The sequence below is a fragment of the Trichosurus vulpecula genome, chromosome 9 (assembly GCF_011100635.1).
Source record: "Trichosurus vulpecula isolate mTriVul1 chromosome 9, mTriVul1.pri, whole genome shotgun sequence".
In the NCBI taxonomy this organism is placed as follows: Eukaryota; Metazoa; Chordata; class Mammalia; order Diprotodontia; family Phalangeridae; genus Trichosurus; species Trichosurus vulpecula.
In genome coordinates, this window is record NC_050581.1 from 173,194,460 (window position 1) to 173,220,174 (window position 25,715).

General features: G+C 40.1%; 2 protein-coding genes across 2 annotated transcripts in view; both read left to right on the top strand.

The window, feature by feature from the left end:
* Positions 1-12,891, top strand: part of TMF1 (TATA element modulatory factor 1) — a 32,158-nt gene extending 19,267 nt beyond the window's left edge. The window contains exons 10-17 of the mRNA XM_036737958.1: positions 1,146-1,302; positions 2,936-3,128; positions 3,729-3,798; positions 4,024-4,116; positions 5,331-5,450; positions 7,360-7,512; positions 8,109-8,234; positions 9,729-12,891. Coding sequence (XP_036593853.1) covers positions 1,146-1,302; positions 2,936-3,128; positions 3,729-3,798; positions 4,024-4,116; positions 5,331-5,450; positions 7,360-7,512; positions 8,109-8,234; positions 9,729-9,872 — 1,056 coding nt within the window. The 3' untranslated portion in view covers positions 9,873-12,891. The remainder of the gene's footprint in view (positions 1-1,145; positions 1,303-2,935; positions 3,129-3,728; positions 3,799-4,023; positions 4,117-5,330; positions 5,451-7,359; positions 7,513-8,108; positions 8,235-9,728) is intronic.
* Positions 12,892-21,709: 8,818 nt separating this feature from the next.
* EOGT (EGF domain specific O-linked N-acetylglucosamine transferase) overlaps positions 21,710-25,715 on the top strand; it is a 41,224-nt gene continuing 37,218 nt past the window's right edge. The window contains exons 1-3 of the mRNA XM_036738451.1: positions 21,710-21,776; positions 22,808-22,945; positions 25,619-25,673. The gene's annotated coding sequence lies outside the window, so the exon portion shown is untranslated. The remainder of the gene's footprint in view (positions 21,777-22,807; positions 22,946-25,618; positions 25,674-25,715) is intronic.

Below are 25,715 nucleotides of genomic sequence, written 5' to 3' on the forward strand. Positions count from 1 at the left end.
CTCCCCCTACTCCTCACACTGCACCCCCCCCCGTGTACTTTTCCATCTTTTTGGAGGGTGCAGTGGTCCCTCCAGTCATGCACATTACCAGACAGGTCTTAGTGATTCCCTTCTCTTCCCTCCCAAAGCCACCAGCCTAGTTCAGGCTCCCCTTATCACTCCATTGGATTTCTGAAAGAGCTTCTTAATTGGTCTGCCCACCTTTAGACTTTCCGTTTTCTAGTCCATTCTCTGCTTAGCTGCCAGTGTGCCCAAAGCACACATTGGACCTTGTCAATGCCCTGATCACTAAACTCTAGTGGCTCCCATTACTGCTAGGACATCCTCTGTTTGGTCCATTACAGCCTGATACCAACCCATTTTTTCAGCCTTGTTACTTATTCCTCTCCACAGACTTGTCAGTTCCACAGAACTGAGTGCTTCCTGCCTTTGGCACACCTCTCTCCGTAACTTTGCCTGGTCTTCCTCCCCTGGAACGTGCTTGCTTGTCACTTTCACTGTCAAGAATACCTAGTCTTCTGAGTTGTACTCAAGCAACATCTCTTCAATGCGGTCTTTCCTGATTCTGCTCTCACCTCTAGCTGCTTGTGTGACCCTCTCAAAATCACCTAGTATTTTTTTAAAATATTCTTGTGTATGATATGCATTGTTCAGTAAAATGTAAGCTTCTTTAGGGGAGGGACTTTTACATTTTTTTCTTTATATTCATAATGCTTAGCACAGTACCTGAAGTGTGGTTGGTGCTTAATAAATATGTGTTGATTAATTGATTTTTCTTGGAAATGAAGGTGAAGGCAGGAGTGTATAATGATGCCAAATATGTTCTGAATAATGGGGGATTTTGGCCATTGGTCTTACTTGGGAAAATAGTCTAAATCATACGTTGTTGGTGTGGGGCTTGTCAGTGTGAAAGGGGAGGAAAAGGAGCAGCCTCTGTAGGGGGTGAGCTCGGGTAGCAAGACAGCCTCATTTTATTTTTTTATTTGAATGTTAGACATAGAAAGGAGACACAGTTGTGTCTCCTAAATGTTGTTTGTTGGGAAAAGTTTATTTTAATATGTAGAAATTTTCCTGTGAAGTTTAGTAATGTTTGATATGAATTTTATGGATATCAGTGGTAATGACCTAAGAATTTCCTAATTTAGAGACTGCAGGAGGCAGAGAATAGGAACCAAGAACTAAGCCAGAGTGTTACATCTACCACAAGACCATTACTTCGACAGATAGAAAATCTACAAGCAACTCTGGGAGCACAGACGTCATCATGGGAAAAGTTAGAAAAGAATCTCTCAGATAGGCTTGGTAAGCAACTTTGAATTGTATTATAAAGTTAATAGATTGTATAAATTTGAGGGAAATAGTATAATGACAGTGAATTATGTAGATGATATGAGTGGAACTGTCATAAGATTTCAGTTTATATATTACTTAGGCATCATGTATAGTTTGTGCCAATTAACATGGACTTTGCTAGGAGGGAGGTGGTGGTGCTGAAACTTAGGATTCCCTACTAAGACTGATATCCAGATGTTTTAGGGCCACAAGAGGTGCACAAGCATTATAGATTATTTTTCTTCATTAACATTTCACTTATTGATGCCTCCCTTACTATACCTTAGATCTGTGATTTCAGCCGTGTAGCTACTCCCCAAACCTGTGCAAATCATAGCCTGTCATTGCACTCTCATCCTCAGAGTCTTGTCTGCATTTTCCGAGAGAGCTACTACATGGGGTCTCCCAACACAGTGCCCCAGAGGCTTTCACTGGGTCCTTTTCAAAGTGCCTTAAGATTGCCATTGGGCGGTGTGCCTGCTGCACTTGTCTGGCCGGCTCACCTTCTCTGATCCAAGGGGGAGAGACTGAACCTGTGATTTCTCTGATAAAGGAAGCTTCCAAAGGATGTAACTCCCTCTGCCTCGCAGGGTGGCCCTTTCTCTGCCTAGGGTCACACGGCCAAGTGTGTGTCGGGCTGACCTCAGAGCTAGGTCTCCAAGGCTTGGTTTCTGTGCCTGTATTCATTGTGCTACCTTTCATTACTGAAAGAGCGAGAAGGCTTCACAGCTATTTACAGTATTAGTTTGGTGGCATAAAATGGGAATCCACCATAATTGAGGTTCAAATTTTATGTCTAGTTTCTCTCATTTTACCTTTGCGGTCAATATCACAAAGGTAATTCTTTCATGTCCTTTGCACAACTTTTTTACTCTTGAATCTTGTCACTTGTTATCTTTGACCTGCTCTTATGCTGGTGGCACATTTTGTGCACTTGACAATCAGCCTTCTAGTTGCCATCGGTAGGGTCTGACTCTCCTAGCTTGGGTATGGTGAGGTAACACCTCCAAAGGCAAGGAGAGCAGAAGGAGTGTTGGGAAAGTTAGAGTTACATCCTTACTAGTGGAGCTAGGCCTAGGGGCACTCTGAATCAAGCTCAGGGAGGGGAGGGCTTGCTTTGTTTGACTTTTGACAAAAGAGCTGTTGTTTATTCATATTGTTTATGTATGATATGTATGTATATGCACAGAGGTAGCATATGTGTGCTATACATGTTATGATGATACATTTATAAATTAAATGTCACTGTACCCTGATTATTTGTGGCATTGGCTTTGAGTAGATATGTTACATAAAAAATTTGCTCTGGTGATGCAGAGGGTATATAAAATTGAGGCACCGATGAAATGCAAGTTTACTTAGAGCAATAATGAAGGAAGTACCCTTTTCAAAGTAATTGTCCTTGGGAGAAGTATGGTAAATAGAAATATAATTAATGAATTGATTAATTTTTCTTTTATTTATGGTCATTAGTCATGAACTAGGCATGCTATAATTCATATATTTGTAAATGTCCATTTGCATCTTAAAATTTTTAAAGTTAGAATCTTGGTGGTCCAAAAACACTAGAAAGAAGTGGTTATTTTCTTTCATTTCATATCAGGTGAAACCCAGGCCTCGTTGGCAGCAGCAGTGGAGAGGGAACGTGCTGCTGTCGAAGAGCTGCTTAATAACAAAATGCAGGTGTCTTCCATGGAGTCACAGAATAGCATCTTGAGACAGGAAAATAGTAGATTTCAGGTCCAGCTTGAAGCCGAGAGGAACAGACTACAAAAACTGGAAGACGAAAACAGCCGGTGAGCATCACCTTTTTGAGTGAAGCTTTTATTGGAAAGTCAGATATGAAACATGAAGAGTGACAGCGTCTTTCAAAATGCTGACTAACTTTTGAAAGTTTTTTTTTTGTTTGAGGTAGCAGTATGTAATCATGATAAATCCTTTACTTTTTATAGAAATAGAGATGTGACCTGTTATTTCATTGATCTAGGGAACTCCTAGATAAAGAAAACTCTTTCTGCCAGTGCAAATGGCACTTCCTTGGACCTTATAGGCTTGGAGCATTGCCTGAAGCCCTGAGAGTTCACTGATATGCACATCTTTGTCTGGCACCAGTCCCAGTGCATGTGCTGCCCCTTGTTTCTATATGTTTGTTAATACATTTAGAGAGGGAAGTGAGGGAGGGCATATCTCTATTTCTGTTTTGCAAAAGTTTTCAAAAGTACCAGTGGAGTCTTCTAAATAGAGCTGTCGTCTTTAGAACCTCAGCTTGTCAATCAAAAGTGGCCTTTTGCGGATTCACTGAAACACTGCACTGTACATAACAAGCTAGGAACACTTATCGTAAACAGTCTTGTTTATTACTCTCTTAGTGTTCTCATGTCCTTCTGGCTTACTAGGTACCAGGTTGAACTCGAAAACCTAAAGGAAGACTATGGGAAAACCCTGGAAGAGGCTCGTAAAGAGAAGGTAGATCCTCTAGGCCCTGCTAGGATCTGCTCCCCTCGTTCAGACTAGGTTTGGTGACTGGGGCGGACAGGGGAGGAGTGGGGCAGAAAGTGCCAGATCCCTGAGACTCCATTTGTAGCAGTAAAAGGGTTCCAAGTCTGTCCTTACGTCCCTTCATCAGATTGCTTTTACATAACAATTTGAGATCTCTTCAAATAAATAGTTGAGTTTTGTTTTATTTTTTAGACGTTATTAAACAGTCAACTAGAAATGGAGAAAATGAAAGTTGAGCAAGAAAGAAAAAAAGCAATTTTATCCCAAGAAATGATGAAAGAAAAGGTATTGCTTTTTGTCTGCCCATATCATTCAGTAGGAATTATGTTCTGTCATTCATTCTTTTTTTTAAATAGTGTTTTATTTTTTGTAGTTACATGTAAGGGTAATTTTTAACATTCCTTTTAAAAAAAATTTGAGTTCTAAAGCTTCTCCCTCATTCACTCCCTCCCCTTCCCCATCCCTAAGATGGTGAACAGTTTGATAGAGGTTCCGCATGTGCAGTCAGATCACTCACTCTTAAATAATTGTAGTATTAATATTGAAATGTCCTGCTGCGTGACCAAAAGTAGCCAGGGTCTTCCTTTGGAAGGGAGCAGGTGCTTGTGGAAAGAACCCTGGTTTCAGAGGCCTATGCTCAGATCTCGGTTTTGTCTGTGGGACCTTCGGAAAGTCACTTATTCATTCTGGTCCTCAGTTTCCTTATATGTAAAATGAGGAGGGAGTCGAATGAGATATGATCTCAAAGGTCTTGTCTGATTCCAAATCCTGTAGTAAATTCTAGCTACCACGCACCTTTCTCATTCACTGTACATCCACCGTGAGCACAATTTATAACTTCTAGAATCTTGAGTAGTGTGTAAGCCTTTCCCAATGAGTGACATTTTTGTTCTTTTATTATATTGGTGAAACTAATTGGCATTATTAGAGGCTCTTAGCAATGAAACTGAATTGTTAACTTGTTGGCTATGGAAAGTATTCATTTGAAATTTCTTTTAATTGAACAATTAATACATTCTTACTGGAAAGTCAGAATAATCAGGTATACGTGGATTACCTTTTGAAATTGTTTGGAATTTTAAAAGAGAACTACTTAAGTAAACTGGCTTATAAGCGTCTAATGTTTGAAATCATCAGTAATTTGATTTGTGTAAAATGGGTTTGGTTTTATATTTTGTGCTGTCAAAGTAAAATTTTATAGGTGGTTCAACAGAAAAAATGCCTTTGTATCCCCCCCAAAACTAGATGATAATGATATGAATAGGTTAAGACCCTGAAGTCATATGAGTAAGTAACATTTATTAATAAAGTTTAGTTACATTTTAAAGACAAGATGTTAAAATATAGCACTCCTTTAATGATAGCACTTCAAAAGACTTATATACATTGTTGTATGTGAAATTCATTATTTTTTTGTTTCAAAAACCTAACTCTAATAACCTATCTTTGTTTTTATTCTTTTGCTTTTTCATCTGAATTGAATTTTTTAATATTCAAAGGAACGTAAGACATTTTCTTTTTCAACATTGGATACTGTTTCCAGCACTCCTACATTGTCGCGTTCTAGTTCTGTAAGTGGAATTGATATGGCCGGCATACAAGCATCGTATCTTTCCCAGGTAATGGTTTATTTCTTACTGCACATTTTCTAATCAGAAAAAGGAAGAAAAAGAAAAGATTTACCAACATATGCTCCTCCTTTGCCCCTTCCATTTTCTACACACTCCTGTCTCTTCTTAATCTTCTTGGTATGAATAAGTTGTGAAATATAAATACGTGCCTGCAGCCAGTTGTACCTCAAGTACATTCTTCAAAATTAAGATTCTAGGAAATTATAAATAAAAAGTAGTTAGAATGGAAAACAAGAATTTCTTTAACTGCTTTGCACGTGAGTTATTTACTCGTGTGTATGCTACATTAATAATGCTTAAACAGCAAATGTTACTGAGAGCCCACTGCTCAGGCATTCTATTGGGGTAGGTATACAAGACCCTATGAACAAGTGGTGAATGAAGTTCATAGAATAGAAGGAAAGATTTTGTGTGTGCCAGAGCCACCAGGGAAGTCGTCAGAGAAAAAGACAGGACTTGAGCTGGGCCTTCAAGAATGGGAAGGAATTGGACAGGTTGACAAGAGGCTGAAGGGCGTTAGGATTTATTTTGCCCAAGTGCACAGCTTTAGCAGAAACAAGGAAGTGTGATTTGTCTGGGATGTGTGCCTGTAAAGAGACTGACTTAGTTAAAACTAGGGGTTTGAGTTAAGGATTATTGGGAAATCCAGGTTCAAGAATGGCAGAGGGACCTTGGTTTGATAGATAATACGGAGTGTTTAGAGGCTGCTGAACAAGGGAGTAGCGAAGAAGGTGGTGGTTTTGAAAAATTACCTGGCTATGATAGTGTATAGGATGGATGAGATGGGAAGGAACTGGAGGCAGAAAGATGCATTAAAAGGTTAGATAGAACAGTTGTTTTAGTGAAACTCTGAGATGATAAGGACCTGGACTAGGGAACAACAGTGACATAGGAAAGGCAGGGACTAATCTGAGACATTTTGAAGGGAAAATGGATAGGGTTTAGTGAGTGAGTATAGGGGATAATGGAGAGGAAGGGTGCCTAGTGTTTCAGGCTTGGGAGACTAGAAGAATGGGAATACCAGGGACAGAAATGGAGAAATTTAGATAGGGGAACCATTTTGGTGAGAAATAGGAGTCTGTCAAACTGAAGGATTGGAGGCAATAATGGAACATCCAAGTGGAAATGGGCAGCTGGAGCACATTTGAAGGGTTAGAGATAGAAATGTAGAGTTGGGTGATATTCACAAGGAGACAATAGTTGAAGCCAGGAGGGATGTATGAGCTTTCTGTGAAGTAGTAGCAGTGACTTGGAAAACAAACATTCACAGCTAGTGAGCTGAGAAAGATGTCATTGATAGAGGAAAAAAAAGAAACAGAGGCATAAAACCCAAGTGAGGGGGCAGTTTCTAATTAGAAAATAATCAGGTCCTTCCTGGCTCTGCTGAATGTATTTGTGTTCCCAATTAGCTATAGTGAGAAAACAGATGATTTTTCAAACATTTGAAAGGGTTGCAAAAATGAAATAAAATTTATAGTATCCAGTGTATAAGAGTTTTTTTCTACTATCTGGAAGGTGCTGATAACTGGAAAGTAAGGAGCCATTTGTATTTTAATTTGGATCTTATGCGAGTTTAACTTAGTTTAGTTTAATTGAATGATTTCTTAGATGTGAGAATATGTCAGCGCTTTGTTATATAGCAGTTAAAATGTGCATAATGTGTCCGGATGTACATCATTGACGTGTCACTGTTGAAAAGAGAAGAAAGGCGCTCAGGGCTTAGAGAATCTTCTTTTCCATGTATCTGTGGTGGTAATCATGCCTTTATAGAATTTAACAAATTTATAGCAGTAGAAATTTAAACATATTTTTGAGCCATGTATCTGAATGTTTTGCATGGTGTATGTGCATATTAAAATACGTGTATTTAATATAATCTTTTTAATAATAAACATAGGATGAATCTCAAGATCATTCATTTGGACCAATGTCTGTGTCAGTAAACGGAAGCAATATTTATGATGCTGTAAGGATGGGAGCAGGATCAAGTGTTATTGAAAATCTTCAGTCTCAATTAAAACTAAAGGAAGGAGAAATTACTCACTTACAGGTAATTATTGATCCCAGGTGTGTGTCAAATACATTTTATTTTACAAAACAAAACTAATAGAATCAGCAGAAGTTTAAGTTTCACTCTTCTCAGAGGCGGATTTGTTCAGGAATATAATGTGTTGCATTTTCTACTTGTATAGATAAGGACATTTTTGGTTTTCTGGTTTTTAGCGAGTCCACGAAGATTACTTCTTATGTCTTCTTTTGGTATGGAGGTGATCTCTGGGCTCTTGAAGCCTATTCCAGGAGAGCACAAGCAGGTTTTACCAAGCTGGAAAGGTTTCAAATACAGCTCTAGCAACTCACATTGTCTGCTTTTGGGGACCAGTTTGCTACAAAGGGGAGGCTCATTACTAGTAATACTGGCCACTCAGTGAGGAAATATTTGGCAATGGCAACCCATGAAATTTTTTAAAGATCTATCGTTCAAACTGTGTCAGTGATGCCAACCAGAAAAAGTTGGAATTCTTCATTTATTGGTGTTTTTTCCTCTATGGTTTTTTACCGTATATCCCTTTCTTTGAAAACACCATCTCAATAATTTATCTTTTATGGATAAAATATTTTGATTTGTAATGTTTGTTCTCTTTGTAGATGGAAATTGGAAATCTGGAAAAAACTCGATCTATAATGGCTGAAGAGTTGGTTAAGTTAACAAATCAGAATGATGAATTTGAAGAAAAAGTGAAGGAAATACCAAAGCTTCGTGCACAGCTAAGGGTAGGCATGTCTTAAGTTACTCAAATTTAACTTGGAAACTCAAGTGGAATACACTAAGCAATTTGAAAAATGGTTTAAAAGAATAGAAATTTTTAAGGAATATTTTGTATGTAATTTTACATTTTCAGGGTAGTTTTTAATTATGTGTATTGGTTTTGGTCTAGTACTGGAAAGGCAATAAAAACCTCATATGGCTGAAGGACTGCTTTTTATATCATTAGTTCATTGCCACTAGTTTTGGCAGCGCAATTGGTAGAAGTCTATCTGTGCTGCTTTTTGGTGGGGTTAAAATTTCTGTTGATACCTTAAGAGGGAACAGTGCTTATGAAATACACTCAAAATGAAAAGAAATGGGTTTAGATTTAACTTGGTATATCTTAAGAGAAAAATAAAACAGCCATCAGAAGACATTATAGTTCTGCTGTGTACATTGATAAGGCTTTTTCTTAATACATTTCATACTTAAGTCAGTTTATACTTTGCTTATTCTGTCCCACATGGAATATATTTTTTCATGAACTGTGCTCACACAAGGCAGTGATAAATAGTAAGTGGCATATCTACATAATATATTAAAGTTTGTAAAGGGCTTTCTATACCTTAGCTCATTTGAACTTCATAACAACTCTGTGAAGTTACTACTAGTATCCTGATTTTACAAATGAGAAAACTGAGACTTATTGAGTTTACATAGCTTTTGCCTGGTCCCACATCCAATTGCGTGTCAGTGGTGGAATTTTAATGCTGATTTTCTTGACTGTTTAAGTTCAGCATTCTATCCACTATACCAGCTACTTTGTATCCTAGCATTAATGGGACCATGGGAAAAGTTGTGGTTCGAGAATCAGATGGCCTAAGCTGGAGTCTTGGTTCTGTTGTTATAACTGGCTTTGGAACTTTGGAAATCCGCTTACTCTCTCTGGACCTCAGTTTCATCTCATTTGTTTTTGGGTACTCTTTCCACCATTCCAGGTTGCAAGTTGGCCTCCAACGGTGCCTCTAATTTGAGATTATGTAATTCATGGTTTAGTAGAGGGTTACCTGAATTGTTGTGGCCAAAACTAGTAATCACCTGATGCCCAGGCCTCTGGCGATGGGAAGATTGATCTAGATTAGGCCTTGGATGGCCCGGCATTCATTACCAGGTCTGCTTTGGAAGCTTTTGTCACTTGCCTAGGACCTACCAAAGGTTGTGCTCCACTGCCTGGGTCTGGAAGAATCCAGGATCAATTCCACCCTATGATTAGTCATCAGAGGAAGACTCAGTTTAAAAAAAAAAAAGCCAGTGTGTTCCAGGGAAAAAGGTACTTTAAGGTGTCTTCCAGCTTAGATTCTAATAAATTGTAGGAGGTTACAATTTTGGAAAGGGTGATGGGTGGATATGATGCTTGTCATTTGTAGACTGTTAGAACAACTGTAAAACAATGATGGCATGAATCTGATTTGAGACATTTGCTATAATGATTTAAAATGGGCGAAAAATTCATTTTGTAGGACTTGGATCAGAGATACAACACTATTCTGCAAATGTATGGAGAGAAAGCCGAAGAGGCTGAAGAGCTTCGATTAGATCTTGAAGATGTGAAAAATATGTATAAGACTCAGATAGATGAACTCTTAAGACAAAGACTGAACTAGATTCTGGCGAAAAGTAATTTTACAGCACATCAAAGGAAAGAGCAAATAATTGTAAATGCAGAATTCTAGTAACTTGTAAATTCTATTAAAGTATTAAAATGTGATTTTCTTATAGAATTTAGAAGTTTGAAAGATTGTTTTATAACATACAGTACTATTTGAAGTTAAGTTATTTGGTGCAATATCTGAACTTTATTTTTGAAACTATTCTCTTAATTTAAAATTAACTTTTAAAAACACCTGATTTTTATGTCTTGACCAACATGGAGGTTGATGACTTTACTTTGCCCTCATATCAGGAAATCTGTCTACAATTAAATATTATAGAAGGAAATTATAGAATGGAATTCATATATATGTTGTAGATATATGACACAAATATATCTATAATTTATATGTGTGTATATAATGTATATATTGAGATACATTGCTCATTATAGCCTTGGAATCTTTCACATGATAAAATCTTTAGTATATCTAATCTGCCACTCATGAGTATGTACATATGTGTTGGACTAAAAAAATTACTGACCTTGGGGTATGTTGTTAAATCTCGCATTAATTTTTAGAAAGTATAAATCACAAGCACTTGCTGTCTGAAATATAAAGGGCAGATAATTCAGACGTGGCTTTTCTTTTTTGATCTAAGCATTACTCCAGTCTGCTCTCTGGTGAATTTCATGTTCTCAGGCTGACATTGGCATTCTCACTTGACATATAGGGGAGTTATTTCACCAAAGTAATAGGGTTTAGTTCTATAAAAATGTCCTTTTTTTGTAGCCAGCAAAAGAGAGCTCTAGCTATTTTACATTTGGTTGAGCAGAAATTTACCTCTTACTATAATTTTAGTTTTGTGCTTGAAAACAGTTTCATTTAAATATTTTTGGAAAGGAGAGACTGTTTTATAGCATTACTAAGAATAAGAAGTAAATTCACTTATTAAAATAATTGGTTCTTTTAGAACTATCAGTGCTCTAATTCTATAAAGCAATATTTTTGGCACTTTAAAAAGTGAATATTTGAAACAGAACTTTAAAAATTTATAGAAGCCATTTTAGTTTGATATTAATGTAAATCCATGTTATTTATAGTTTTAATTTATTTTGTAAAACACTTTTATATTAAACTTTATTTTTTGTTATTTTTCTTCTATATTCCAAAATCAATTATGTCATAAGTTGTTTTTGACCTTCATTCTTTAAAAAAACTCTTTTGTGACTGCATGAAGACAGTGTTGATCATTGTCATTTTCCTTTTATTTTGAGCGACTTAATAAATAACCATCCTTTTTAAATTCTGTTTTTGTTTAGAAAACAGCCAGGTGGAGTTTTAGATCTGTGAAATGGTTTGATGCATTTATGTCACTGGCCATCTGGTAACTTATAATTGTGACTTTTCCATATAATTTTTAGTTAAATTTGCAATTCCAACAGTTTACTATCACAGAAAACCATGTTGAAGAACTTTTTCCAGGGTAGTTACAATCGACTTCATTTTTTTTCTCTTTGCATTCCAGACAGCAGTTGTGTCACTTGGGCTCTGATTTGTAGCACTAATAAATATTCTTTCAATGTGAACTATACTAATGAAGTTAATTTCTTGTGTTTTGTTCTACAAAGCAATCTGATTTCTTTTGGCAAATGTGGTAATGTGAGTATTTAGGGACAAACTACTGTAATTACTCTGAATGAAATTGAAATTATAAGGTCTTTCTTAGAGACAGTCCAGTTACATAATTTTTTTTTTCGATTTGGCCAGGAGAGAAGTACAAAATAAAATTTAGAAAGTTAAGGATTTGCATGATTTTAAAGAGTTCAGAGCTACAATGTAGCAGTTTAGGAATTATAAAATTCTCTCTGAAAAGGTTCTTTATAAGTGCTGGTGGGGCGAAGGGGAGGAACCCAACAACCCATTATACGACCCAGTCAACGAATCTCTGAAATAATGAACTTTTCCTGGGAAAATTAAAATGAAACACCTTATGTGCACTGTCTTTCTTAAGCATTCCAGAAATTAATAAATTTTAGTACTTTAACATTTTGATAAATGAATATAAGGTAATGTTTGACAGTTTAAATCATATTCTTGTTTAATTTTAAATTGCCAGATAAGTATTTATCTCTATCATCACTTTATCAAGTACTGATTTAGTGATTTTGAACTTTGCTTTGATGATACTTAAAAAGGAATCATTTATTGACAGGATACAATATTGGAAAATTGAACTGTTTAGGTCTTTAATTGTAAAGAAAAAAGATCTAACAGAATGTTGGATTTATATTTTTAGCCTACAGCAGATGCTATGTCCAATTTGATTTTCCCATTAAAATATTTACATTTTCTAAAATAAGAATTCTAAATTTACAAGCTGAAAAATAAATAGTTCAGGTTAATATAGGGAGTGTTCTCATGTCTCTGTATTATAAAACATTTAGGAATCTCTGGTAGATAAAAGCTGAGAATGATATGTTGCTTCTGGCCCTTTCTACCCTGTTTTTTTTTTTTTTTAAGGGAGAGTACTGCTTTTGGAAGAAGCTATGTAATTCTATACTGTAACTGAAGATAGTACAGCTTTAAAAATGGAGTATAACAAACTTCTAAATTAGGTCATTTAAATTTTGCAGTTCAAGAGAAATAAGAATCTGATGCTTTCTTGAATTGTAAATTAGGTCCTTTATTACTAGTGAAAATGTTTATTTTGAAGTTCTCTAAAAGCATATAATATAAGTAATTTATGGATAGTCTCAGAGTAAAATAGGAGATACCTGGAGATGTCCAAACTCTACCCTATGTACATATGTTCTGTTTTTGCTTAGTTTTTATTTTCATTACAAATTCATTAAATTTTCCATTTGAATAGGCCAGATTTTATCTCCTGATAGATCATATTTTTTAAAGAATTTAAAATGATTCAAAATATAGATTAATGTAAGAGAAGAGATTGCTAGTCTTTTAATTCGAGTTGTAATATAATGTAAATAACCTGTAAAAAGCATGGGTATTGTTTAAATAAAGATTTTAAAATAATAATGCATTTCATTTGTAAACGCACAGATTGTGAGTTAGCTTCGTATGTAGACCATTATGTAGGTTTGAAATTTTAATTGGGGCAAAAGGACAAGTCAAACATTTAAAAACACTCTGTATTTTGTGTGTGCCATGTTTGTCAAGATTATTTGGGTTTGGTCTCTTTCCCCTCATCGTTCTGAAAGGCTGCCTTTTAATTCATCAGGTAACAAACAGTTCATGACCTGCAGATGGATTCCCGAGGCCTGTGCACTTGGGGGCAGGATGCCAAAGCCAGGATGTTCTTTTTCTTTATCTTCACTTCCTTTTTGCTCTGCCCGCCCCCCTTTCCCCCCCCATTAAGTTTAGGATTGATAGAATCCCCTGGAATATTTGTGTTGGACGGGGCTTCAAGGCCCAGCTACGACCTTCGCTTGGGAGTGCTCTGGTGGGGACCGCAATGTACCTAGTGCCAATCCTGGCCCTTGATAAATCTTAAATTAAATTGAACTCAGCTTCCCAAGGCAGCTGTTCCACATTTCAATAACTGATTGTTGGGAAGTTTTTTCCTTTAGGTCAAGCTTAGATTCATCTCTCTTTCCCATGTTTGGTGTGCATGGGTAGTACCTTCTGTGCTGAAATAGAATGAAGTCTAATCCCTCTTCTAATGATAGCCCTTCTGGTGCTGGAAAGCTTTCGTGGCTTCCTCCCCTTCACCCCGAGTGTCTGCTCCTACTTAAAAACAGAGTTCATTGGCCCAGTTGTCCATTGAGGTCCTGAGGCAGGCCCTTTGTCAGCCTGATCCCCTTCTTCTGCCTGCTCTCCAGCTGTTTTTTCTAAGGTGTATTGCACAGGATGGAACTCAGTCCTCCAGGTAGAGTCTATGCAGCAGGATGGTTGATTTACTTGGACATTATTCCAGTTGGCCCATGTTTGCATTGACCTCTTTTGGCCGTCTTGTATCTTACTGAATTACTGACTCATACTGAGCTTACTGTCCACTAAGATCCTTAGGTACTCTTCAGACTAGCTGCTTTTTCTCTCTCCGTGACTCTCCCCCGTCTTGGTTTTGGGAAATAGACTTTTGGGGGAGATTTTACACTTGTCTCTATTAAATTTTGCTTTGTTAGATTTGGCACATTTTGGTCTGTTATTTTCTTTTTGGCTGTTGATTCTGTCTTCCAACAGGTTAGCTCTCAATATAATTATGGCCATACGTGTTTTTATGGAAGTCACTGATAAAAATGTAGACCACCACACAGTGGGACAGATCCTTGGGAGGAGGGGACGTCCACTAGAGAACTCCCACTGGATTTGGGGGGTCAGGAGAGCTCTGGGTTCAAAATCTGCCTCTGCCGCTTGGTGGCTGTGTTACTACGAAGAAGTTACAACCTCTATGAGTTTGTTTCCTCATTTGTAAAGTGAGGACCATTTCAGTTCTGAGGGTGATTGTGAAGATTGTAGGTGAAATAATGTATATAAAGCACTTTTGCTGTTATATAAATGGCAACTTTTAGGAATTTGACATCTCTCCCCATTCATTACCCTTTACGGCCAGTCACTCAGCCAGTCTTGTACCCTCTTCTGGGCGCTGTGTTCTAGCCTCCATCTTTCCATCTTGTCCACAAAGGTAGCCTTGAGAGACTTTTGTAAAATGCTTTGCTGAAATCTAGGTAAATTATTTTCTTAGTTTCGTGAACTACTAGTCTAGTGATCTTAGCAGGAAAGGAAATGAGATTTGTGTGATGATCTGCTTTTCAAAATTCATGGATTTTTTTTTCCTTTTATTTCCTGCATCGTGACTTTCAGGTTTTTTGATTTGCACTGTTCTTTGGGGAGGCCAAGGGTCTATCTTCAAAGCCAGTTTGCTTGTGTAGAAAGCAGTGTTCCAATACTTTCTTTTGCTTCTCTTCAAAATCGTCCTCCAATTTAGGTTTTGTTTTTTTCTGAACTCATTCACTTTCTCATGACTTCTGCTTTGGAGAGCTTCAGTTTTACTGTCTTCAGGTAAACTTATTTTGCTAATTGTGTTTTTAAATTATATGTTGAGAGCTTTAATATCTGGTCATCATTGATTATTATTATTAGTTTATCTTTTTTTTTTTGGCAGGGGAGAAGGCAGGGCAATTGGGGTTAAGTGACTTGCCCAATGTCACACAGCTAGTAAATGTGTCGTGTCTGAGGTCCGATTTGAACTCAGGTCCTCCTGACTCCAGGGCCGGTGCTCTACTCACTGCGCCACCTAGCTGCCCCGATTATTATTTTTTTAGTGAATTTTACTTTGAACTATTATTTAATTTTTGCTGTTATGGGGAGTCCATTTGATTCAGCTTTTCACCAGGCAAATGAGGATTAAATGAGATATGTAAAGCACACTGCCGATCCTTAAGTACTCTACAAATATTTGTTAGTATGCAGGCAATATTAATTCATTTTCCTTCATGTTCATTTCCTTCCTTCCTTCAGTATTTATCTAAAGTATTTTAGTTTCTCTTTGAGGTTTTACAAAGTTTTCCTTCTGTTTGCAGAATTATCCTCTCTGTTGGTTTATCTGCTTGTGCGCTATTTTGAAGACCTTTGTAGCAATAAAACACAGGAAATGTTTTTATTTTGTAAAACACTTTTATACTAAACTTTATTTTTTGTTATTTTTCTTCTATATTCCAAAACCAATTATGTCAAAGGTTGTTTTTGACTTTTATTCTTTAAAAACTATTTTGTGATTTCATGAAGACAGTGTTGGTCATCGTCATTTTCCTTTTGTTTCAGGACTTCTCTCTTCCTCTTGATCTCTTCTGTTTGCATTCCCCATCACTCATTCTTTAGTACCTCCCTTTCTACCAGGACACAGACCCCTGAGGCCTGGCTTTTAGCTTTAATAGGACTCACCGTCCCTATACCTACCTTGAGTAACCTCCAGGGGATGCGGGGTAGGGGGAAGAGGACTGGTCTTAAGACTTTCCATCAGGCCCCAAACACTTTCTCTCTAGTCTTTGGCTTGGAGTGTTGCTCTAAGCATCCCATGTTTTTAGCCTGTCCTTATTCCTCTTCCTCCCCTAGTCCTTTTGATAGCCTAACAGGAGTGGGGAGCCTGCAGCCTTGAGGCCACATATGGCCTTCTAGATCCTTAAGTGCAGCCTTTTAAAATTTGGATTCAGTCAAAAGGCCTTACTACTACAAGGCCGCATGTGGTCTGAAGGCCACAGGTTCCCCACCCCAGCCTAGCAGAACCAGTGCCAGCTTTGTGGGGTGGGAGCATTGGTATGGTGTTCAGGCAGAGGCATTCCTACAGCTGGATTTGCTGCTATAGTAGCTGTGCTGGTAGTCCAGGTGGTGATAGGGAGAATTCTAAATATTAAAATCCCTTGATATAAAGTCACGAGTCCATAATTTACCTTCTGTGTGTGAGGGGGTGGGAGGGAGGAAGGACTCCCGTGGAATCCGTTATAACTAATCTGTCTCTGGAACAGAGTTTTCTTTAGAGGTGTTTGTATAACAACTATCTTGCTGATCATGCCAAGTGCCATGCTCTGGTCTTGGTGAAGACAGGCTGAGTCTTAGTGATCACATCTTTTCTTTCTAGATCTTTACAAACCACCTGTTATGATAATAAATTTTAGAATTTTGCCAGGAATCAAAACCAACCTCATACCTACCATTTACATGTTGTTCGCAAAACATGACTTTTTTTTTTTTGTCAAGTTTTACAAAACAAAACTTGCCCCTTTCTAGACCTGAGACATCTCTCCTATTTGCCAGGATCTTTAAAAGACCCATTTGTGATCTCATCACTTTGGAAATTTGCTCCAGCAATATAGTTAGTTCACAACCTATGGTGTTTGCCTGTCCTCTGTGACTCTTGACCATGCCCTCTTATTAGTTCAAGACCGAGTTCACTGTACATCAAAGATAACAGCTTGAGGGTGAGAGGAGAGGGTGGGTGGAAAGCTTGAGGAGGAATGAGAAGTTTGGAACTGTCAAAGTGTGGAGAGGTGGTTATCGAACTTAGTTCCTAGACATAGGAAAGCCGGGCTCCAGGCCAAATTTTCATGTTCTCTGGATGACTTTGGGCAGATCATTTCATTTCAGCCTTAGAAATTTCTTCATGAATTAAAGCTATCTTTAATTGTACGGAAAAAAAATGCTCTAAATCACTTGATTAGAGAAATGCAAATTAAAACAACTCTGAAATATCACCCCATGCCTATCAGATTGGCTTATATGACAGAAAAGGAAAAGGACACATTTGAAAGGGATGTGAAAAAATTGGGACCCTGATGTTCTGTTGGTGGTGGTGTGAACTGATCCCACCATTCTGGAGAGAATTTGGAACTACCCCAAAAAGGCCACGAAACTGAATACCCTTTGATCTAGCAATGCAACAAAGATTTAAAAAAAAATATAAAAGGACCGTTAGGTACAAAAATACTTACAGTAGATCTTTTTGTGGTGGCAAAGGAATTGGAAAATGATGGGAATGGCTGAAAATGAGGGGAATGGCTGATTGTGATGGAATACTACTGTGCTATAAGAAATGAGCAGGGTGATTTCAGAAAAACTTGGAAAGGGTTACATGAACCAGTGCAAAGTGATGTGAGCAGAACCAGGAGAATGTTGTTCACAGTAACAGCAAAATTGTTCTGTCAACAACTGTGAATGACTTAGCTGTTCTCAGCAATACAGTGATCCAAGACAATCCCAAAGAACTCATGATGAAAAATGCTAACCACCTCCAGAGAAGACACTGATGGAGTCTGAATGCCGACTGACTCATACTATTTTCACTTTTTTTTAGTTCTAGTTTTCTTCCAAAAAATGACTCATATGGTTTCACATGTATACCTTATAACCTTTACCATCTCAGGGAGGGAGGGAGAGAATTTGGAACTTAAAATTTTTAAAATGAATGTTGAAACTTTTTACATGTAATTGGGAGAAAAATTGCTACTTAAAAAAAAATTCTTCATAGGGAGAATAACTCCTGGCCCACATTACCTTGCAAAACTGTGAGGATCCAATGGGATTATATAAAATGCCCAGCTAGTGTGAATTGCTATTTCTGATGTCCTTCAGTGGTTTTTACATTGATTTCAGTTGGGTGGCAAACTAACTGTGTGACCCTGGACAAGTCACTGATCTTCTCTTGGCATTATTTTCCTTATGAAAAATGAAAACATTTGATTTGATGGACTTTAGCGGCCATTCATCTCAACATCCATGATCCTGTGATCACTAGAAACAGATGCAACCATTTAAAATATCATACTTGATATAGAAATTTCTCTGCATGATCTTTATGCCAGAAAGTCTCAGCATATAACCAAATGAAAACCAGTTTAAGTTTGGAATTAAAAGAAAAATTGATTTTCGACTATTTGATAGGAAAACTTCAGTATGTTTCTTGTGTTTGCTAAAAGTAGCATTGTGGCAAGTAAGTTGGGAAAATGCAAAAAAAAAAGTATTTGTCCTTTGCTACCTTTATTTTAATTGGCCATGAGATTGGATGAGTATCAAATAAACCATGAGCCTTTAATACAGTTTTTTTCCCCTCTAAGTCAGGCCCTCCTTTAGCAGATCTAAAGGGCTCTGACAATTAATTACTTCACATTCCTGGAATTACTTCCCACAGCCTCTAACTTATTTAGGTTGTCTGGGGGTTGGAAGTGTATTAAACTTACTAAGCACCAACCACATGATGGGCACTGTGCTGGGTACTGGCTATATAAAACCATCCCTGCCTTTGAGGAGCTAACGTGCTAACATTTGCTAGCATGTGTAATTGTATTTGCTGTAATAGGATTTAACCTCTATTGAGCATTGGAAATTGTGATTTGAGGTTTTGCTGGCAAAGGGAACTCCTGGTGAACAATCTTATATCATCAATGAAATAACAGGACCAGTTCCCTTCTTCCTATACCCTTTCCCCAACAAACAAAAAGCCTGATTGATAAAGTTGTCCATATGAGGAGCTTCCATCCCTAGGATTTCAGCTTTACGCTGATGGTATGAGGTGGTTTGTGACAGGAATGAAATACATGGAATGTATTAATCTTAGGGCTTTTTAAGATGGCAAATAAGACTTTCAGTGGTAAGTTATTACCAAAATGCATGGATATTTTTAAATTCTTGAACTGCATTCCCATTTTGAGCTTCCTATTTTTGGGGATTAAGCTATTTCCAGGAGGTCAAATGAAATCACCGTGAGGCAGCTAGGTGGTGCAGTGGATAGAACACTGGATGTGGAGTCAGGAAGACCTTAATTCAAATCCAGCCTCAGACTCATTAGTTAGGCAAATGACATCTCTGCCTCAGTTTCCTCATCTGTGAAATGGGGTTAGTGATGGCACCTACCTCCCATGGTTGTGGTGAGGATAAACTGGCATCATTCGTAAAGCACTTTGCAAACCTTGAAAAGCTGTATTAATGCTGACTGTACTCATGATGATGCTGATGATGACTCCTACCTCTCCAATATCTTTCTCTTCACAAAGCTTCATCACCTCATTTAAACCACTTTAAATCTCCCAGTTGGTTTTTGTGCCTCCAGTCTCTTCGCCTCTCCATTTCGTTTTCCATACAGCAGCAGAGTGGATACTCCCACAACACAAATCTGAAAGTGTCGGACTCTTCATTAATCTTCAGAGGTTTCTTGTTCCTTATAGGATAAAATACAAAATCCTGAGTTTGCCATTTAAATCCCTCCACCATCTAACTTCCAACTATCTTTCTGGTCTTTATATTTCTTTCCTTTTTTTTCTTTTGACTTCCTTCTTAACTTTCTGCAGTCTGGCTTCCAACCTCATCATTCAGTCGAAACTGTCCTTTGGAGTTACCGATGATCTCTTAATTGTTAAATTGAACGATATTTTCCCTGGCCTTACCTTCCTTAACTTGTCTTTGGCCTTTTAATACCACTGATCATCTTTATAATGTCTACTTTTTACGCTTTTATGACACTACTTTCTCCTGGCTCTTTAATTTGTCCGACTGCTTCTCAGTCTCCTCTACTGGGTCTTCATTGAAGTTACAACACTAAATGTAGGTATTGCCCAAAGTTCTATCCTGGGCTCTTTTTTCTTCTCCTATATTATATTGATTGGTGATCTCATCAGCTCCCATGGATTCAACTATCATTTCTATGATGATTATTCTCAGATCTTTTTATCCAACCCAACTGAACTAACCTCCTGAACTGGATATCTTGACCTGGTTGTCCCATGGATACCTCAAACTTAACTTACTGAACTGACTTCTTGTCTTTCTCCTCTTCCTACCTTGCCTGTTGTTTTTAAGGGTATTACCATCATCCCAATCAATCAGGCTCACAACCTAGGGGTAATACTCGGCTTCTCTCCCTGTTGATTCTATCTTTGTAATATCTCATATATACTCCCTTCTGTCCTCTTAACACTGCCACCAGGCTGGTGCAGGCCTTCATCACCTCACACCTGGACTATTTCAGCTTGATCTCCCTGCCTCTGATCCACTCTACTTCATCCTCCACTCACCTGTCAAATTGATCTTCCTCAATGGCAAATCTGACTCTGTTAACCATCACCCCATTCAACAGACTCTAGTGGTTCCCAATTACCTCCAAAATCAAATGTAAAATCCTCTGGCTTTTAAAGCGCTCCATAACCTGGCCCCTTTCTGCCTTTCCATGATTTTTATACCTTACTCTATGAGACTGGCCTGCCTTCTCTGAACTCCATGACTAGAATTCTCTCCTTCCTCATTTCTGCCTCCTGGAAACCAATCAGTCAGTCCTAACAAACATTTCTTAAGTGTTTTCTAGGTACCAGCCATCTCTTGTCTCAATTGGTACCATTGAATGGGCATTGCCAAAGACAAACTGAGACCTGGGAAAGACCTTAGTCTAAAAAGGCCATGGTCACCCACTGTATGCTGGACTACCTCAGTCATCTTGACTTATGTCTCACCCCTGGACTTTGATGACTCTGGAGGAGAGAGTGAGGCTGATGACTTTTTGCAGCTCCACCTCCCTTAAATCAAATTTTTGAGGACCCAAGTTCAGATTCCTTCCTTGATGATGCCTGACCCTGGTCAAGTCCCTTCAGTTTCTTTGGGTCTTACTTTCCTCATAGTTTAGGGGCTTGTTCTACATGGCTTTTCAGGTCCTTGCCGGCTCTATATCTGCTACCATCCATCCTATGATCCTATGATCCTGTGAATTGAATCAGAGCTAAATTATTTCAGGCCAAATCAAACTAATAACATACTTGGAAAGGTATAAACACGATGGAAAAAATCTGAGTGATGCGGGGGCAAAGAGACGATGATTGGCTCTTTTTAAAAAGGATCACGACGTTCAAGAGTATAAAGAGGAGGTAGAGGGTGAGCAGGAAAGAAGAAACGACTGGGCGAGGCTCTCCCCATTCCTTGTCCCCCAAGTTGGGGGCGGGACTGGGACAAGGGGAAGAAAGGGCGAGAAACTAGGCTAGGTTCAACTTGGGATCCGGCTTCCAGCTCCAGGAAGGCTCGCTGCGGGCTTCTCAGAACAAACCTCGTTTGGGTGGGGTTGCTGACCCCTCTGCCCAGGATCTCGGGCAGGACAAGCAGCTGCTGGCGGCGGCCCGGCCTGGCTTGGGCGTTTGCCATCCTGCCGCCCTAGAGGCTAGGCACAGGGAGGGCGGATCCGACGCGCTCCCCGGGAAGGTGTCGGGGACGGCTCCTGGGCGCCCCCTGGCCCAGCTGTGGGCCCTGGGCGCCTGAGGTTTCCGGTGAGCTCCCGGGGCCGGTTATGACGACTCCCTCCTCCTCCTCTTTCTCCACCTCCACCACTACCTCCTCCTCCTCCTCGAGAGCTAGCCCCAGGCGCCGCCTCCTCCTCCTCCTTCGCCGCCGCCACCTCCACGGCCGCCGGTCCTTGGGCTCCAGGTGGGACGCGCTCGCTCCGGGGCTCTGCGCCCCTGACGCGGTATCTCCCAGCGCTTGCCACGGCTCCCCGGTGCTTGGCTCGGGCTCTTGCGACGCTCTCCGGTTGCCGGACCGGGAGCGCCCAGCTCTCCTACCCCTCCTCCTCCAGCCTGCGGCCGCCGCCGCTTCTCCCTCCCAGCTCCCCAGCTTCCCCACTGGCCGGCCGGGCTCGGCTAGTCTCGGGCGCGCGGGGCGCAGCCGGCTGGCGTGTCCGGCCGGACTCCCGGGCTCGCCTCCTACCCCATCGGCTCCCGGCTGCACCTTGTCCCCTCCCGGGCTCTGCCCAGGGCAACTCTTCGGCCCGTCCCATGCTGTCCCGTCCGGGAGCTGCGCGGAAAGGGGCCTCGGGGGCTCAGCTCCCATCCTGCCCGGCCGGTGGCGTGGGCTCAGGGGATGTCCTGCCTCCAGGACTGCCTTCGCACTTGCCAAGGCTCCGCAGCTAAGACCCCCTGGTACCCTGGGGACCCGAGGCGGGCTAGCCGAAGTCTCCTTTCCTTCCTTTCGCCAGCTAAGTCCCAGCTTTTGGCTGGTGCGCTGAAGGGAGGCTGCTTTGGCCCGGTGTCAAGGGCAGGACCTGAGCGTGAGAAAGGGTTCTCAGCATTGGAAGAGAGAGAAGAGAGAGGGAGGAGAGGGAAGAAGGAAAGAAGGGAGAAGGAGGGCGGGGGGGGGGGGGAAGAGACAGAGAGAGAGAGAGACAGATGGACAGACAGACAGACGGACGGGGGCCGGGGACAGGCGGTGGGAGGGTGGGGAAGGATTGTGGGAAATTTGGACATCCTCTGCTCATCATCAGTAGGGGCTCTTTTGACTAGCAGTGGGACTTTGTTTCATTGTAGGAGCAAGGGAGAGGGGTTGGCTGGAGTGATGTTTGAGAGGGAATTAGCTGGTTCTGTGTACTGTTCCTTTCTGTTTTTCTGGAGGCTTTGGGATCTTAGATGTAGGGGTGGAATGAACCTTAGAGGTAATCTGGTCTAACCCATTTATTTTTACAGAGCCAAGGCCCAGAGATGTTTAGTAACTTGCCTAATGTCACACAGGTAGAACCAGAATTTAAACCTATGTCCTCTGAATGTAAATTGGGTGGTTTCTTTCCGACTGTAGCAGGCTTGCTCCCACAGTAACCCAGTAAGGTAGGTATCATCTCAGTTGTGCCCCTCTGTACACTCTTTTGCTTCTCTCTCTCTCTTTCCCCTAATTCTTCCCCCTCCCTTCCCTTGCAACCTCTTTTCCTTTCTTCTGGCTGGTGTAGAAATAAAATGGGTGGCATGAACACTTAGGGACAAACCAGAGAAAAGTAGCCCTTTTCCAAACAACTCCTGAGCTGTTGTTCCCCAACCTACTGGGAAAAAATCTCTCCCCAGCCCTGTGGGCTCTTTGAAGGAAGGCTGCCAGGCGCCCCAGGGCCCACTTTTTCGGCAGCAGCCAGCTTCCTCTGCCTAGGACTCGTGGGTACATGTCCCAGGCAGGGAGCCAAGGTTCTGATCAGGCTTCTCTGCTTTTCTCCCATGACCTCAGCGCTGAACTTCCATAAGGAACTCCTTGTATTTGTGGATTTTGTTAGGGTCAGAACAGTCAAGGGGGGAAAGAATTTGGACAAACATTCTGACTTTAGAGAAGGCATAGTCTCTGAAGATCCGGATTCAAGTCCTGCCTGTGAACACATTCTAGCTTTGTGACCCTGGATAAATCACTTAAACCAGGCAGACTGCTAAGACTGTGAGTTACATATCTCTGTCTCCGTTGGTGGTGGGATCTCCCCACACGTGTAGACGATGCTTTAGGGTTTGCAGAGTGTTTCACAAATATCTCGTTTGGTCATCACCACAACTATTGTCCACATTTTACCGAAGAGGAATGTGAGACTGAATGACCTGACCGTGAATCTGGATCGAAATAAAAGCCAAACCATTATGACTCTGATGAGGTTCGGGCTGACTTCTGCATGGCCCTTTAAGTTTGCCAGTGCTTTACAAACATATTTGATCCTTACAAGAGCCATGTGAGGTAAGGGCCATTGTTATCCCCGTATTACAGATGAGGAACTGTGGCTTAGAGAGGTTATTTGACTGGCCCAAGGTCACACAGGTGGTATGTGGCTTAGTCAGGATTTGAACCCAGGTCCTTTGACTCCAAATTTATTGTTCTGTACACTGTCCTACTTGTCTAGTCTTAGTCTTTGCAGTGAAGACAGTGGGGGCATCCTCTGAAGGACATTGTGGGGCTTGAGGGAAAAGGAGAAACTTTGGGAGCAGTGATAGGGAATCAATAAGAAATGAGTACCAGGCTTGTCACACGGCGGTGAGTTCCCAGTGTGGGATACCAATTTGGGTAAAACACGGGATTCGTTGAGTCTTAGTCTAAGCATGAGCCAGAAACAAAAATGTTCATTGCTTCGCAGGGTCATTAGGGCTTGCTATTGTGGCCCCTTAGCACAGCAGACTTGGGATGCAGAAAACTTGGATTTAAATTTGTCTCTGACATTTACAAGTTGGGTAACCCAGGCCGGGTCACACAAACTCTCTGAGCCCCAGTTTCTTCATATGTAAAGTGAGGACGATCAAACGTGTAGTACCTGTCTCACAGTGCTGCTGTCAGGATCAAGTGAGATGATAAGCTCTCTAAGGTCCTTTATAAACCCTAAAGTTATATATCTATATCTGTCTATATATGTGTGTGTATACATAATATATTACATGTCGAAGCAATTCTTTTAAACTTTTTTTAAGTTTTGAGTTCCAAATTCTATACCTCCCTTCCCCCTCCCCTCCCTGAGATGGCAAGCAATCCGATTACACACACACACACACACACACACACACACACACACCTCATCTGATATGGTCCTTTAAGTATATGGGAAGTAGTGGATAGAGCAGAAGTGACCGGAGTCAAATGTCCTGGGTTCATATCCTACTTTGGGCCCTTTTTTTTTTTTTTTACCACCTGTGTAATCTTAGTCAAGTCACTTCAGGTAGTTAGGCCACAGTTCCCTCAACTGTGACATGAGGGCCTTGGCCTAAATGGCTTCTGAGCCCCTTCCAGACCCCCATCTCTGGCTGATGTGATTCCTATCTTAGAGGGTCAAAACAAGTGATTTGATAGGATTAAGTTTAGTGTATTGAAACAAAAGCTGTGCAGGATGGAGTTTCATGGTGTCTTTTTTTTTCTTCATGTTTGTTGATATCTGTCAAGCTCATAATGAAAATAAAAGAAAATTTCAAAAATAAAATTTTCTCTTCAAATTAGTTTTAATAATAGAATTAAATAATTTAAAAATGTTCTCTAACAGATATTAATGGCATTAAAGGCAGCTAGGTGGTGCAGTGGATAGAGTGCCAGCCCTAGAGTCAGGAAGACTCATCTTTATGAGCTCAACTCCAGCCTTAGATGCTTAGTAGCTCTGTGACTTTGAGCAAGCCACTTAACCCTGTTTGCCTCCGTTTCCTCATCTGTAATATGAGCTGGAGAAGAAAATGGCTCCACTCCAGTATCTGCCAAGAAAACCCCAAATGGGGTTATAAAGAGTCAGATGTGACTAAAAGTGAGTGAAAAGGGGGGCATTTTTCGTGGGGTCGTAAGATCTTGGAACTAGATGGGATCTCGGAGATCATCTTGTCTAACTTCTTGATTTTTATAGATGAGGAAACTGAGGCCCAGATAGTTGACATGACCCGGTAAAAATGGCACAGGTAGTCATGAGCTGGTCTTGAACTCCAAAATCAGTGTCCTTCTCACTGCCCCACAGTTACCAAACAGAAAAACTTGACCCACTTTTCACTGCTATTGTACTTCTTTCTTTATAGGTTTTAGACTCTTAAGAACATCACCCGCAGCTTCTGAACTTCTGAGATTAAATTGGTAAAATAACTTTTTCTTATTTGTCATTATTAATAGAGTCCA